We start from the raw sequence: 14,383 nt of genomic DNA, 5'->3' as shown, positions 1-14,383 counted from the left end.
AAGCCATCCCTGTGGTCCCACCCACTGATCTGCCCTACCCTCACTGCATTTAAGAAACCAGCTCACCCCACCTCAGAGAGCCAGCAAGGGAACCTTTACTTGTTTTTGTTCCCTCATGCTGCAGCACTACGCTCAGTAAAGCCATGGCTTTACTTTCTTATTTACTTAACTTAAATTTTCTTATCTGGCATTTTACTGATTTCTATTGGTTAAAGAGTCTATGAGGGTACTTCCCTGGCAGTCCAGTGATTAAGACTCTGCACTCTCAATGCAGGGAACATGGGTTCAATTCCTGGTCAGGGAACTAAAATCGCACATGCCCAGTGGTGTAGACAACAAAAGGCAAAAAGAGTCTAAGGGACTTGCCTGGTGATTCAGTGGTTAAGACTCCACTTCTACTACAGAGGACATGGGCTCAATCCCTGGTCAGGGAAATAAGCTCCCATATACTGTGTGGCACAGTCAAAAAAAAAGTCTAAGGACCCTGGATGGTAACAAAATCAGAATGAAGAAAAGTGGAAAACAGCTTGTACGGGGGTGAAATTAAGAAGACTGGTGATAGGGTGGTTATTAAGAGCAGCACAGAAAGGTATGAAAATGTCCTGAGGTGGTGGGCTTTAAAACTGGCTGTGTAGTCCAGATTTGTGATGAAGGAGAATTGGAGGGATGGCCCGTACAACTATGTACTTGATTCAGGGCATGTGAGTCTAATTCATAGTGCGGGCTCATCAATTCAGTCACTCAGTCGTGTCCAACTCTTTGCTTCCCCATGGACTGCAGCACGTCAGGCCTCCCTGTCCATCACCAACTCCTAAAGTTTACTCCAACTCATGTCCGTTGAGTGGTGGTGCCATCCAACCATCTCATCCTGTCGTCCCCTTCTCCTCCCACCTTCAATCTTTCCCAGAATCAGGGTCTTTTCAAATGAGTCAGTTCTTCACATCAGGTGGCCAAAGTATTGGAGTTTCAGCTTCAGCATCAGTCCTTCCAATGAACATTCAGGACTGATTTCCTTTAGGATGGACTGGTTGGATCTCCTTGCAGTTCAAGGGACACTCAAGAGTCTCCTCCAATACCACAGTTCAAAAGCATTAATTCTTTGGTGCTCAGCTTTCTCTATAGTCCAACTCTCACATCCATACATGACTACTGGAAAGATCATAGCTTGGACTAGATGGACCTTTGTCACAAAGTAATGTCTCTGCTTTCTTTTTTTTTTTTTTTGTCTCTGCTTTTTAATATCCTGTACCAGTTGGTCATAGCTTTTCTTCCAAGGAGCAAGCATCTTTGAATTTCATGGCTACACTCATCATCTGCATCGGTCTTGGAGCCCAGGAAAATAAAGTCTGTCATATTTCCATTGTTTCCCCATCTATTTGCCATGAAGTGATGGGACCGGATGCCGTGATCTTCAGTTTTTGAATGTTGAGTTTTAAACCAACTTTTTCACTGTCCTCTTTCACTTTCATCAAGAGGCTCTTTAGTTCTTCTTTGCTTTCTGCCGTAAGGGTGGTGCCATCTGTGTATCTGGGGTCATGATATTTCTCCAAACACTCTTGATTCCAGCTTGTGCTTCATCCAGCCAAGCATTTCACATGATGTACTCTGCATAGAAGTTAAATAAGCAGGGTGACAATATAGAGCCTTGACTTACTCCTTTCTTAATTTGGAATCAGTCTTTTGTTCCATGTCCAGTGCTAACTAATGCTTCTTGACTTACATACAGATTTCTCAGGAGGTTGGTAAGGTGGTCTGGTATTCCCATCTCTTTAAGAATTTTCCATAGTTTGTTGTGATCCACACAGTCAAAGATTTTGGCATAGTCAGTAGAGCAGATGTTTTTCTGGAACTTTCTTGCTTTTTCTATGATCCAACGGATGTTGGCAATTTGATCTCTGGTTCCTCTGTCTTTTCTAAATCTAGCTTGAACATCTGGAAGTTCATGGTTTACATACTGTTGAAGCCTGGCTTGGAGAATTTTGAGCATTACTTTGCTAGTGTGTGAGATGAGTGCAATTGTGCAGTAGTTTGAGCATTCTTTGGCATTGCCTTTCTTTAGGATTGGAATGAAAACTGACCTTTTCCAGTCCTGTGGCCACTGCTGAGTTTTCCTGGCATACCGAGTACAGCACTTTAACAGCATCATCTTTTAGGATTTGAAATAGCTCAACTGCAATTCCATCACCTCCACTGGCTTTGTTTGTAGTGATGTTTCCTAAGGCTCACTGATTTCACATTCCAAGATGTTGGGCTCTAGGTGAGTGATCACAGCATCATGGCTATCTGGATCATTAAGATCTTTTTTGTATAGTTTTTCTGTGTATTCTTGCCACCTCTTCTGAATATCTTCTGCTTCTGTTAGGTCTCTACCATTTCTGTCCTTTATTATGCCCATCTTTCCATGAAATGTTCCCTTGGTATATCTCATTTTCTTGAAGAGATCTCTAGTCTTTCCCATTCTATTGTTTTCCTCTATTTCTTTGCATTGATCACTGGAGAAGGCTTTCTTATCTCTCCTTGTTATTCATTGGAACTCTGCATTCAAATGGGTATATCTTTCCTTTTCTCCTTTGCCCTTAGCTTCTCTTCTTTTCTCAGCTATTTGTAAGGCCTCCTCAGACAACCATTTTGCCTTTTGTGTTTCTTTTTCTTGGGGATGGTCTTGACCACTGCCTCCTGTACAATGTCACAAACCTCTGTCCATAGTTCTTTAGGCACTCTGTCTATCAGACCTAATCCCTTGAATCTATTTCTCACTTTCACTGTATAATCATAACAGATTTTATTTAGGTCATATCTGAATGGTCTAGTAGTTTTCCCTACTTTCTTCAATTTAAGTCTGATTTGGCAATAAGGAGTTCATGATTTGAGCCATAGTCAGCTCCTGATCTTGTTTTTGCTGACTGTATAGAGTTTCTCCATCTGCAGCTACAAAGAATATAATCAATCTGATTTCAGTATGGCCATCTGGTGATGTCCATGTATAGAGTCATTTTTTGTGTTGTTAGAAGAGGGTGTTTATCATAGTGTGGGCTCATAGCAAGCACTTTATTATAGAACCACAAGACATGCCCTGTGACAATTTAATCCATGCAAAATATTTTGATGGGTTCCAGCTCAGGTAGCCATTTCTGTATTTGATGAAACTCTTCTATTCTCATCTATAAGCATGGCTAATGAAGAAATGGAAGACCCTAAAAGTAATGCCCTTTCCTACCACCAACAAATGACTCATTTTCAGTTCCCCTTTATTCTTCCCCATCTGAAACTTCTCAAATAACTGTCCTCCAAAACATTTGGCCTTCCCATTTGTAATAGACTGAGCTGTCTCCCTCCAAAAAAGTTCATGTTGAAGTCTCAACCCTTAGCACCTTAGAATATAACTACATTGGGCTTTAAAAAGGTAATTAAGTTAAAATGACTTCATTAGGGCAGGCCCTAATCCAGCACGACTGGTGTCCTTGTATGAAGAAGAGATCAGACACACGCACAGAGATCATGTGAAGACACAGGGAGAGGACAGCGATCTATAGCCAAGGACAGAAGCAGCAGAAGAAACCAACACTTCTGACAACTTCATCTGGGACTTCCAGCTCCCAGGATTGTGAGAAGGTTAACTTCTCTCATTTAAATCTCCCACTCTGTGGTACTTGGTTATGCTAGCCTTAGAAAACTAATAAACTGCTAACATGGTCCTTCTTCTCCCTTTCTGTCTTTCTCACACACACACATGTACAAACCCGTATACACATACACGCGCGCAGATTCTTACCACAATCTACGAATGTTACAACCCGGTTGTTGGAGTGTTTCACACAGCACCTTCATGCCTGGGTCCCCCAGGGTATTGCCACTGAGGTTCAATTCAGTGAGGTTCCAGTTATTGCTCAGGACTGAGAAGATGCCGCTGCAAATGCTGGTGGTCAGATAGCTCACCAACCTAGAAATTGGAAGGAAGGAAGAAGAGGAAACAAAGTGAATCTCTAAGAATAGCAAACTGAAGTTGGAGCCAGGAGTGGCTGACACTAGTGCAAAGGCATCCTAGGGATCAAGAAATGAGTCACAGAACCAAAGACTGGGCACTGAGGAATGCAAAAGGCCAGAGGAGTCCTGGTAAGGCTGTTCTGCACATTTTATGATTAAAAGAGCCTGTGGTGCGCTGAGGAAACCAGAATTGAAAGAGACACATGTACCCCAATGTTCATCGCAGCACTGTTTACAATAGCCAGGACATGGAAGCAACCTAGCTGCCCATCGACAGATGAATAGATAAGAAAGCTGTGGTACATATACACAATGGAATATTACTCAGCCATTAAAAATAATGCATTTGAATTGGTTCTAATGAGGTGGATGAAACTAGAGCCTATTATACAGAATGAAGTAAGTCAGAAAGAAAAACACCAATACAGTATACTAACGCATATATATGGAATTTAGAAATATGGTAACGATGACCCTATATGCGAGACAGCAAAAGAGACACAGATGTAAAGAACAGTCATTTGGACTCTGTGGGAGAGGGCAGGGGTGGGATGATTTGAGAGGGTAGTGTTGAAACATGTATATTATCATATGTGAAGCAGCTTGCTGGTTCAGGTTTGATGCAAGAGACAGGGTGCTCAGAGCTGGTGCACTGGGATGACCCTGGGGGATGGGGAGGGAGGTGAGAGGGGGCTTCTGGATGGGGAACACATGTGCACCCATGGCTGATTCATGTCGATGTATGGCAAAAACCACTACAATACTGTAAAGTAATAAGCCTCCAATTAAAATAAACAAATTAATTTAAAAAATAAAAAGAGCCTGTGATGAATAGATGAAGAAGGTATGATATATACGTACACAAACACACACACACAACGGAATACTATTCAGCCATGGAGACGCAGACATAGAGAATGGACTCATGGACACAGCAGGAGAAGGAGAGGGTGGGATAAATTGAGAAAGTAGCATTGACATATCAGTTCAGGTCGGTTCAGTTGCTTAGTCAGTCATGTCCAACTCTTTGTGGCCCTATGGACTGCAGCACACCAGGCTTTCCTATCCATCCCCAACTCCCAGAGCTTGCTTTGACATATATACACTACCATATGCAAAATAGATAACCAGTGGAACACTGCTATCTAACACACAGAGTCCAGCCTGGCACTCTGTGACAACCTAGAGGGTGGGATGGGAGTGAGGAGGCTCAAGAGAGAAGGGATGCATATATACAGAGGTATGATTGATTCACGTTGATGTATGGCAGAAACCAACACAACATTGTAAAGTAATTCTTTTCCAATTGAAAAATACAAAAATAATGAAATTTTGTCATCTGCAACAACTTGGATGGACTTAGAGGGTATTATAGTATATGATATCACTCATATGTGGAATCTAAAAAATAATACAAATAAACTTATTTACAAAACAGAAAAAGACTCACAGACATAGAAAACAAAATTACAGTTATCAAAGGTGAAGGGGAAGAAGAGATAAATTAGGAGGTTGGGGTTAATATACACACACTACTATATACAGCTTTCCAGGAGACACAGTGGTAAAGAAAGCCCGTGTCAAGCAGGAGATGTGGGTTCAGTCCCTGGGTCGGGAAGATCTCCTGGAGAAGGAACTGCCAACCCACTCCAGTATTCTTGCCTGGAGAACCCCATGGACAGAGGAGCCTGGCGGGCTAAAGTCCATGCGGTCACAAAGGTTCAGACACGACAGTAACTAAACCACCACCACTACTGTATATAAAATAGATAACCAACAAGGATCTACTGTATAGCACAGGGAACAATAACTTGTAACAACCTATTAGGAAAATAATCTGAAAAAGTATATATATGTGTGCATATATATATAAAACATATATATATATATAATGGAATCTCTGTGCTATAGGTTTAAAACTAATATGACATTGCAAATCAACTATACTTCAATTTAAAAAACTAAAATGGGAAAAGGATGAGGGGAGGGAATAATTTGGGAGTTTGAAATAGACATGTACACACTGTCATATTTAAAATGGATAACCAAGAAGGATCTTCTTGCATGGAACATGAAACCATGAAACTCTGCTCAATGCTATATGAAAGCCTGGATGGGAGGAGAGTTAGGAGAAATGGATACATGTATATATATGGCTGAGTTCCTTCTCTTTTCACCTGACACTATCACAACATTGTTTGTTAATCAGCTATATCTCGATACAAAACAAAAAGTCAAAAAAAAGAAGTACAAATTACTATGTGTAAAATAAATAAAATACAAGAATAAGTTGTACAACACAAGGAATATCACCAATAGCTATAAATGGAATTCAACCTTTAAAAATCGTGAATCACCATATGTAAAATAGGTAGCCAATGTGTATTTGCCGTATTACTCAGGGAACTCACACTGGGGGCTCTGTGACAACCTAGGGGGTGGGATGGGGAGGGAGGTGGGAGGGAGGGTCGAGAGGGAGAGGACACAAGTATACCTATGGCTGATTCATGTTGATGCATGGCAGAAACCAACACAATATTGTAAAGCAATTGTCCTTCAATTTAAATTTTTTTTTAATTAAAAAAAATTTTTTTAAATTATGAATCACTATGTTATACACTGGAAACACTGTATATCAACTGTATCTCAATGAAAAATAATATTTTTAAAACTGCAAACCAGCCTGTGACTTTGGCTAACTGTAAAGAGCCTCTGGTTGCTACCTCAGGAATCCTTCTCCTCCTTCATCAATTGGCTGCCCTGCCCATGGCCCTGGACACTCTGCTAAATGACTCAGAGGCTACTTCTTACATTAGCTGCATAATAGCATCAGTTATGATCACAAAAATCCCTATGCCAGGCCACATCATAGGCATAAAGCCATAATTTCTGAGGTAGGACCAAGCATATTGATATTTTTAAGACTTCCAGGTGATTCCAAAGTGCTACTCCTGTGAAAATGAAGATTATGATTCCATGGGTCTAGGATCAGGCCTGCAATCCTTCACTTCTAGCAGGCACCAGGGAGGTGCTCATGCCGCTAGTCCTTCAAAGGCTCTACAACACACAAAGCAAGCTCCTGTCCTCAGAAGAAGGTAGCTATCATCTAGCATGATGGGCATCAAGCTTTTCTTCAAGGTTTTAATCTGAGTTTCTGACAGCCTTCTTCACAATCCTGTGATCTTAGTCAGGTGTCCTGTTTTCTGAGCCTCATTTTTAGTGCCCTAGTGAGATCTTCTCTCAAGACATGGTAGCAGATGGGGCTGTATAGTTTGAAAAAAAAAAAAATCAATGTGCAAAAAAGCTAGAAGTCTGGGACCTTGAGGAATTCAGGCTGCTCATGTCCAGGTTGTCCTCAGAACTGAGCCCCTGGTGGCACAGTACCAAATCTACCAAGTCTTCTTTTTCTCGACAGGCATCAATTAGTATGCTTCTAAGAATGAGATACTGCCAGAGATCCTTCACTTTCAGTTGCATTAACTGAGAGCACTGAAAGGCCATCTTCTGTAATAAGTGATAAGTGGAACATCTATGGAGATTTTTTTTGTAAGACTGAACAAACTGAGCAAAAATCTTTCTTGCAGTCATAACATACATGCTTCTTTCTAAAGACTGAAAATGAACGTTCACAGGATTTGCAAACTATATTAGGCTCTTCTGTAGATGCTGTAGTTCCCCCGGCTCTTGCTCTCTCCCTCTTCCATCTTCTTTCTAGCTATTCTGAACTATTTGCCATTGTCAAAATGTACCCTGCTTCCCCATCCCACTCTTTGAACACACCGTCCCCTTGGTCTGGGCTGCCCCTTGCGCATCCTTGGCTCTTTTATGCTCCATCCTTCAGGATCCAGCTGGCCCTGTGTGCTGCAGATGCATTCCACCAATATTCTTGCCAAGGCCCACCCCCTCTACCAAGAGCCCTGGTTTCCTGCCTGGCCCCACCCATTGTTGTGAACAGGACCTGGGTCTTAGCCACTACTGAAGCCTCAGCAGGTAGTCCTTGACGACCCAACAATAAATGGAAAAGTCATCGTGGTAGCGGTGCCAAGGAAAACAGAGGGAGCTGAAAGCTTACTGCTGCCAGTGAAAGGGCCAGCTCCTTTTCTCCTTAATTTTGTCCCATGTCAGGTGTCCTCTATAGAGGTCAAACCCAAGCATTCACAGAGCAGACACCTCCCCACAGCCACTGAAGCTGTGGTAGTTTCTGCCCAAGGATTTAGAAGTCAAGTAACTCAACCCTTTCAATGAACACACACAACTGACTTCCAACCCTCTAGCAACTGAGTAAACAGACCTTGAAGCTGGTGCTGTTGACAAATGAAAGTGTTAGTTCCTCAGTCATGTGTAACTCTTTGCGATCCCATGGACTGTAGGCCACCACGCTCCTCTGTCCATGGAACTCTCCTGGTAAGCACAGTGGAGGGGTTGCCATACCCTTCTTCATGGGGTCTTTCTGACCCAGGGAACAAACCAGGGTCTCCTGCTTTGCAGACAGATTTTTTACCATCTGAGCCACCTGGGAAGCCCTAGCTGTTGACAAATGCCTGGCTGCAAGCGCAAGGTGAGGGCCTTGGAGCACTCTCTCCTCTCCAGCCCTATTTCCCCTCACTGGTTGTTCCAGTGAAGCCATGTCCCTCCCCATTTTCTCCTACATAAACACTCTTCCTCAGACCACATTCATGTCTCCTTCATATAAAGACGCCACTGCCAGGACTTTTCTGGCGATCCAGTGGTTAAGAATCTGCCGGCCAATGCAGGTGACATGAGTTCCATCCCTCTTCCTGAGAGATTCCACCTGTACAGGCCAGTTAAGCCCACGTGCCACAACTACTGAAGCCTGCATGCCCAAAGCCGTGCTCTATAACAAGAGAAGCCACCCCAATGAGAAGCCTGTGCACCACAACTGGAGATTGGCCTCTGCTTGCAGCAACTAGAGAAACCCCACACACAGCAAGATCAGCGTAGCCAAAAATAAATTAATTAATTATTTTTCTTAAAAGAGATTGTCTAGGCAATAAAAAATTCCTTTTCCTTCTCTGCCACCCACCTACATTCTCTCAATCTTTCAAGGCAGGCTCAAACTTCACTCCTCCAAGAAATCTCCCCCAAGCATTCCACACTGAGGTCCTCTGTCCTCTGTGTTCCTGGGCAGAGTCATACAGGTTGTTCTGCCTCTTAGGGGACAGGATACTAAGCAATAAAGACCCAAGTAAATTACAAGCAATTTGAGTTTATGAACATTTTCTTCCATTCTTTTTTTCACATAACACATTGTGCTAAATTGGCATCCACCAAACATTTGCTCACTGGTTTTTTTTCTCATGTCATTTGTCCACCTACTCTTCCTCTACTAGTCAATATCTGCCAATGAAGGAGTCTGATAGAAATGAGTGATGATGGCATTGTTTTGTAGCTGTGTAAACTGCATTTGCAAGACTGTTGAAGACAAAGGAGAGTAAGTGCCAAGAATCAGTAGAAAGTAGAAGACATATAGTACCAATTGCCTGAAGCAAGATCTCCTTACCGCTGAGGATATGCAACCTCAGAATCAGAGAGAACAGAATGGTCTATATGAGAGTGTCTAACTTCCTCCTCTTCTTCCTCCTCCTTGGGTGAGTTATGGAGCAACCTCAGGGAAAGGGATTCCACATGGCAACAGTTCTCAATACAAAAAGAAGAAACCACATGGTCCATTCTGGTGGACAGCTTGATCTCAATTTTGGGGAAATGGCCCATGGCCCTTTGCACAAATTCCTCCTCCTGCATCTCATACAAACAATAGAACAGTTCCAGCTGGCTGGGCTCAGTCTGTAGTGTCTTGGCCTTGGCTTTTGCTTCAATCCATTTCAGCAGCTCCAGCCTGATTTTCTGAGAGATCTTGCAGCTCAGTTTTTTCTCTAAGTAGGAGGTTCTCTCCTGGTTTATAAGGCCAAAGAGGAAACGGACAACAAAAATCAGATATCCCTTTTCGAATTTGCCATAGTTTTCGAGAAGGACCTTCACATCTCGGTTGGGAAGCTTTGAACAACACTGAGGCATCTTTCTCATCTCCCCATGATTATCTTCTTCCAGCAAGTAGTACATGGCAGCAAAGAACTCCTGGAAAGTCATGTGGATGAAGCTGTAGAATTTCTCACAGTCCACTTCCTTTTGGAACAGGTTCATCCTCAAGAAAGCAGACACATCTGCCTTCTGCAGGCCATGATTTCTGAGATCGCACTCCTCAAATAGGATTTTCTGATTCCAGATTCCATCTGCAGCCAATGAGCAGAGACCCCAGAGGGTAGCAGAGTTGTGGTTCTCCTGACTCCCTCCCTGAGATTGCAACAAGCTGGAGAGGAAGAAGATATACACTGCAGTAGTGGTCTTGGATGTCCGAGCAAGACTCTTGCCACTATCCATCTGCTGTTTCAGCCCAGTGCACACAATCCAGCAGACCAGAGGAATAAAGCACATGGTGAAGAGGATCTCATTCTCCTGAATCAGCCTGAAGGCTTCCCTTGCTTGCTGCTCATCTGAGAAATACTTTAAGAAATATTCCTTCCTCCTGGCCTCTGAGAAACCCAGGATCTCCACATGACGAGCCTGGCCCAGCAAGTGCTGAAGTTTCTCCAGAGCCACAGGTCTTGTGGTGATGAGGAGTGAGGCCTCAGGAAGCAGTCTTTTTCTGATGAGGCTGCTCAGGAGAATGTCTCCCCGCTCCACCTTCTGCCAGTTCGTGCAGAGTGCTTCCGTGTGCTCATCAAAGGCACCTTGAAGCTCGTCAAAGCCGTCCATGAGGAAGAGGATCCTGGAAGGCTTGCTTACAATCTTGCCTATGGGTGGGTTTGGGCCAGGGCAGCAGCTGGCGATCAGATCCCCCAGGCTCCTCTGCGTCCCAAGGCTCACCTCCCGGCAGTGAATGTAAAACAAATAGTCAAATCTATCCTGGTAAAGTTTCTCTGATGCCCAGTCCAACATGATCTTCCTGGCCAGTATTGTTTTCCCGATGCCCGCTGCTCCCTGGAATACCACCGTGTGCACAGGCTCAGAGTGCTGGTCCTCAGGATCAAACAGCAATTCCAAGTTCACAGAACTCACAGGACTATCCTGTATCTTGGCCCAGGTCCTTCCAATGGTCAGGAGCTCATGCTCCCTCTCCCATTGGCTCCTGTGTTCCTTGATGAGGCGCAGCCTGGTGAAGCGTTTGTTGAGGTTCACGCTCTCACCCAGTCGGGCATTCCTGTCTTCAATACACTGGAATTTGCTTCTCACGTATTTTCTGTACTTCTTACAGTAATCTGTGTCAGAGACAGAAAGTTAGACTTCAGAAGAAGCTTGACCACATCCACCAGAGACAAGCTATCAACAGGGGCTGGTGGTCTCTAAGGAATGGAAACTGATATTGAAAAATGGGAGTTGCAGTTTCTTGCCACTGCCTGGGGTATGGATAGCCCCAGAAAATACAGGGTGTCAAAATCTTCCTAGACACAGTTGAACAGAAGAATAGCAAAATGCCATATGTATTGGCCCTGACCAGAAAGTCCTTTTTCATTCAATCTTACTCCTTTACGTAGTCTGCAGCTCATGCCCTATAAAACCTGAAACATTCAGTTGCCCACCCATGGTTCTGGGACTGCAAGGAGTCTATTTCTTAAGCTAAAGTGGATTTCCTAAGACAGACCTTTTCACCCCAAGGAACATGTTAGGATCACCAAGTTATCCACCTTCTGAGCTTCAAGTACCTATAGAACCAGGTCTCTAAACCCAATCAGAAGTACCACCTATATTGCTTACCTTTTTTTTTCCTACAAATAGAGATTCTGGAAAGGTATCCCAGTAAACCCATCCATTCTTCTTCAAGGCTTTCTTCCTGACTTAGTACAGAAACATTTGCATTCTCTGAGAATTAAAGGAAGAAAATACAAAGCGTCAAAAACCAGGTCTCCTGATTAAGGTGATGTCATTGAAACCCAAAGACAAAGGTCCATCTAGTCAAAGCTATGGTTTCTCCAGTAGTCATGCATGGATGTGAGAGTTGGACCATAAAGAAGGCTGAGCACCAAAGAATTGATGCTCTCGAACTGTGGTGTTGGAGAAGACCCTTAAGAGTCCTGTGGACTGCAAGAAGTTCAAACCAGTCAATTCTAAAGGAAATTAACCCTGAATATTCATTGGAAGGACAGATGCTGAAGCTGAAACTCCAATACTTTGGCCACCTGATGCAAAGAGCCAACTCATTAGAAAAGACTCTGATGCTGGGAAAGATTGAAGGCAGGAGGAGAATGGGATGACAGAGGATGAGATGATTTGATGGTATCATGGACTCAATGGACATGAGTTTGAGCAAGCTCCGGAAGATGGTGAAGGACAGGGAAGCCTGGCGTGCTGCAGTCCGTGGGGTCTCAGAGGCAGACACAACTGAGCAACTGAACAACAAAAACAATTGAAATCCAATAGCCAACATTTGGCACAGGTCAAAGCCACCTGCCCTGAACATCTCCCAAACCAAAATACAGCTCAGTTGAATGTCCAGCTGGAAGCATTCCTGTACTCCTAATTTCAAAGCAATGAATACCAACTAATATTGTGTCCTCATTGTATCCAGTCTTGGAATCTATCTCCCAAGCCTGTAAATCAGAAGGCAAACATATGAGGCATCAAAGTTTCTCATCCTCATTTGGCTTTGGCAGATTCCCTTCCTTGTGCTCTGGTTTTAAGGCCTTTGCCACACTCTCAGGTATCCCCAGGATGGTCAAAGGCCAACAGTATCATCTGCCCTTGAGCCCAAATGCCTGGAATTCATCTGACCCTTATCTGGAGTCTTCAAAAGCAAGAATAACCCATCTGACTTATATCTAATTCAGAATCCTGACTAACTTTAGATTCGCTTAGAAAGTTTTTAGAAAATTTATTCTAGGACTCTACTCCCAATGATCCTTTTTCAGTTCTCTGAGGTGGAGCCCAGACACCATTATATTCATCTATTTTTAAAATAATTTTCATTGGAGTAGGGTTGATTTACAATGCTGTTAGTTTTCTGCTGTACAGAAAAGTGAATCACACTTATATATACATATACATACTCTTTTTTAGATTCTACTCCCATATAGGTCATTACACAGTATCAAGGAGAAGGCACCTTTTTATTTTAAAAGGCCCACATGCATCCACAGCTGAGAATTATAGACCTGAACAATCAATAAATAACATATCCAAAGAGGTATCTTATAAGAGAAATTAGACACAGCAGAACAAGAGATAGGTACCAGGGCAAATGCATGGGACAGATAAATTTAGGTGGGCAGGAACTCCAGAGCTATATAAAAGATTCCTGAGGTATCTACTTGTTCTGAATGCAAATGCTGTTAACCCACACACACCAAACCACAAAATAAAATCTAAACATTAACTCAAACCATTTTTACCTAAAATGTAACACCAGCTAGCACCCTGAAACAAAAAACAAACCCCCCCTAAAAAAAAACTTCTAACCCTACGTGTAATCCTTCCACCCCCAAAACCTATATGTATAAGCCAAATGGCATAATGGTTATTCCACCAAAGAGACACTTGGCATTGAATCCAGGCTTGGCTCTGGTTAGAACAGAGCCATGGACAACTGTAACTTTTTCCAGGCTCATTTCACATGGTTTTGCAACCATTCTCCAGAATTACTTTTCCTCTTGTGAAAATGAAATTCTTTAAATCCATTAAACAACAGTTCTCCATTCCCCATTCCTTGCAGCCCCTGGAAACCACCACTTTGTCTCTATGAATTTGTCTACTCCAGGTACCTGTTACAATGGAATCACAGAATATTTGTCTTTTTGTGATTGACTTATATCACTTAGTATAATGAAATTGAAAACTTATTTGAAAAAGCACAGGCCTCCAGGGGTTCTTGTGAGGAATAAATAAAACCCATAAAATCTGCTTGGGGAACTACTTCTGCAACCACGATTGAAAGTGAAAGTGTCAGCCCCTCAGTCTTGTCTGAGTCTTTGTGACCGCATGAACTGTAGCCCGCCATGCTCCTCTGTCCATGGAATTCTCCAAGCAAGAATACTGGAGTGGGTTGCCATTCCCTTCTCCAAGGGGGCTTCCCAACCCAGGGATCCAACTCAGGTCTCCCGCATTGCAAGAAGATTCTTTACCATCTGAGCCACCAGGGAAGCAACCTTGATTATTACACTTTAACATGGTTATTGAAAATGTCAGTACTGACACAATTATAATTATGCTATTATAAACAATTTGTTTATAACATCACACTGATAAACACACCTGCCTTCATGCCCCTATTTTTTATCTCCCTCATTAGATCCATATTTCTCCCCCACCTCACTCTGCTTGTGATCTACTGATCTATTTTATATTTGCCAGTATAAATACTTTTTAAATTAACTTTTAGATATGCCAA

The 14,383-nt window shown here is 42.8% G+C and overlaps 1 protein-coding gene across 3 annotated transcripts in view; it reads right to left on the bottom strand.

Annotated features, from left to right (window-relative positions):
- The window catches only part of NLRP3 (NLR family pyrin domain containing 3), a 47,286-nt gene that overhangs the window by 28,710 nt on the left and 4,193 nt on the right, over positions 1-14,383 (bottom strand). For all 3 annotated transcript variants that reach the window (XM_070465210.1, XM_070465212.1, XM_070465211.1), the window contains exons 3-5: positions 11,758-11,862; positions 9,506-11,261; positions 3,773-3,940 (exon numbers count right to left, since the gene is read on the bottom strand). In XM_070465210.1, coding sequence (XP_070321311.1) covers positions 3,773-3,940; positions 9,506-11,261; positions 11,758-11,862 — 2,029 coding nt within the window. The remainder of the gene's footprint in view (positions 1-3,772; positions 3,941-9,505; positions 11,262-11,757; positions 11,863-14,383) is intronic.

This window comes from Odocoileus virginianus, chromosome 3, assembly GCF_023699985.2.
Source record: "Odocoileus virginianus isolate 20LAN1187 ecotype Illinois chromosome 3, Ovbor_1.2, whole genome shotgun sequence".
NCBI classification, from domain to species: Eukaryota; Metazoa; Chordata; class Mammalia; order Artiodactyla; family Cervidae; genus Odocoileus; species Odocoileus virginianus.
This window is presented reverse-complemented; position numbering and strand designations above follow the sequence as displayed.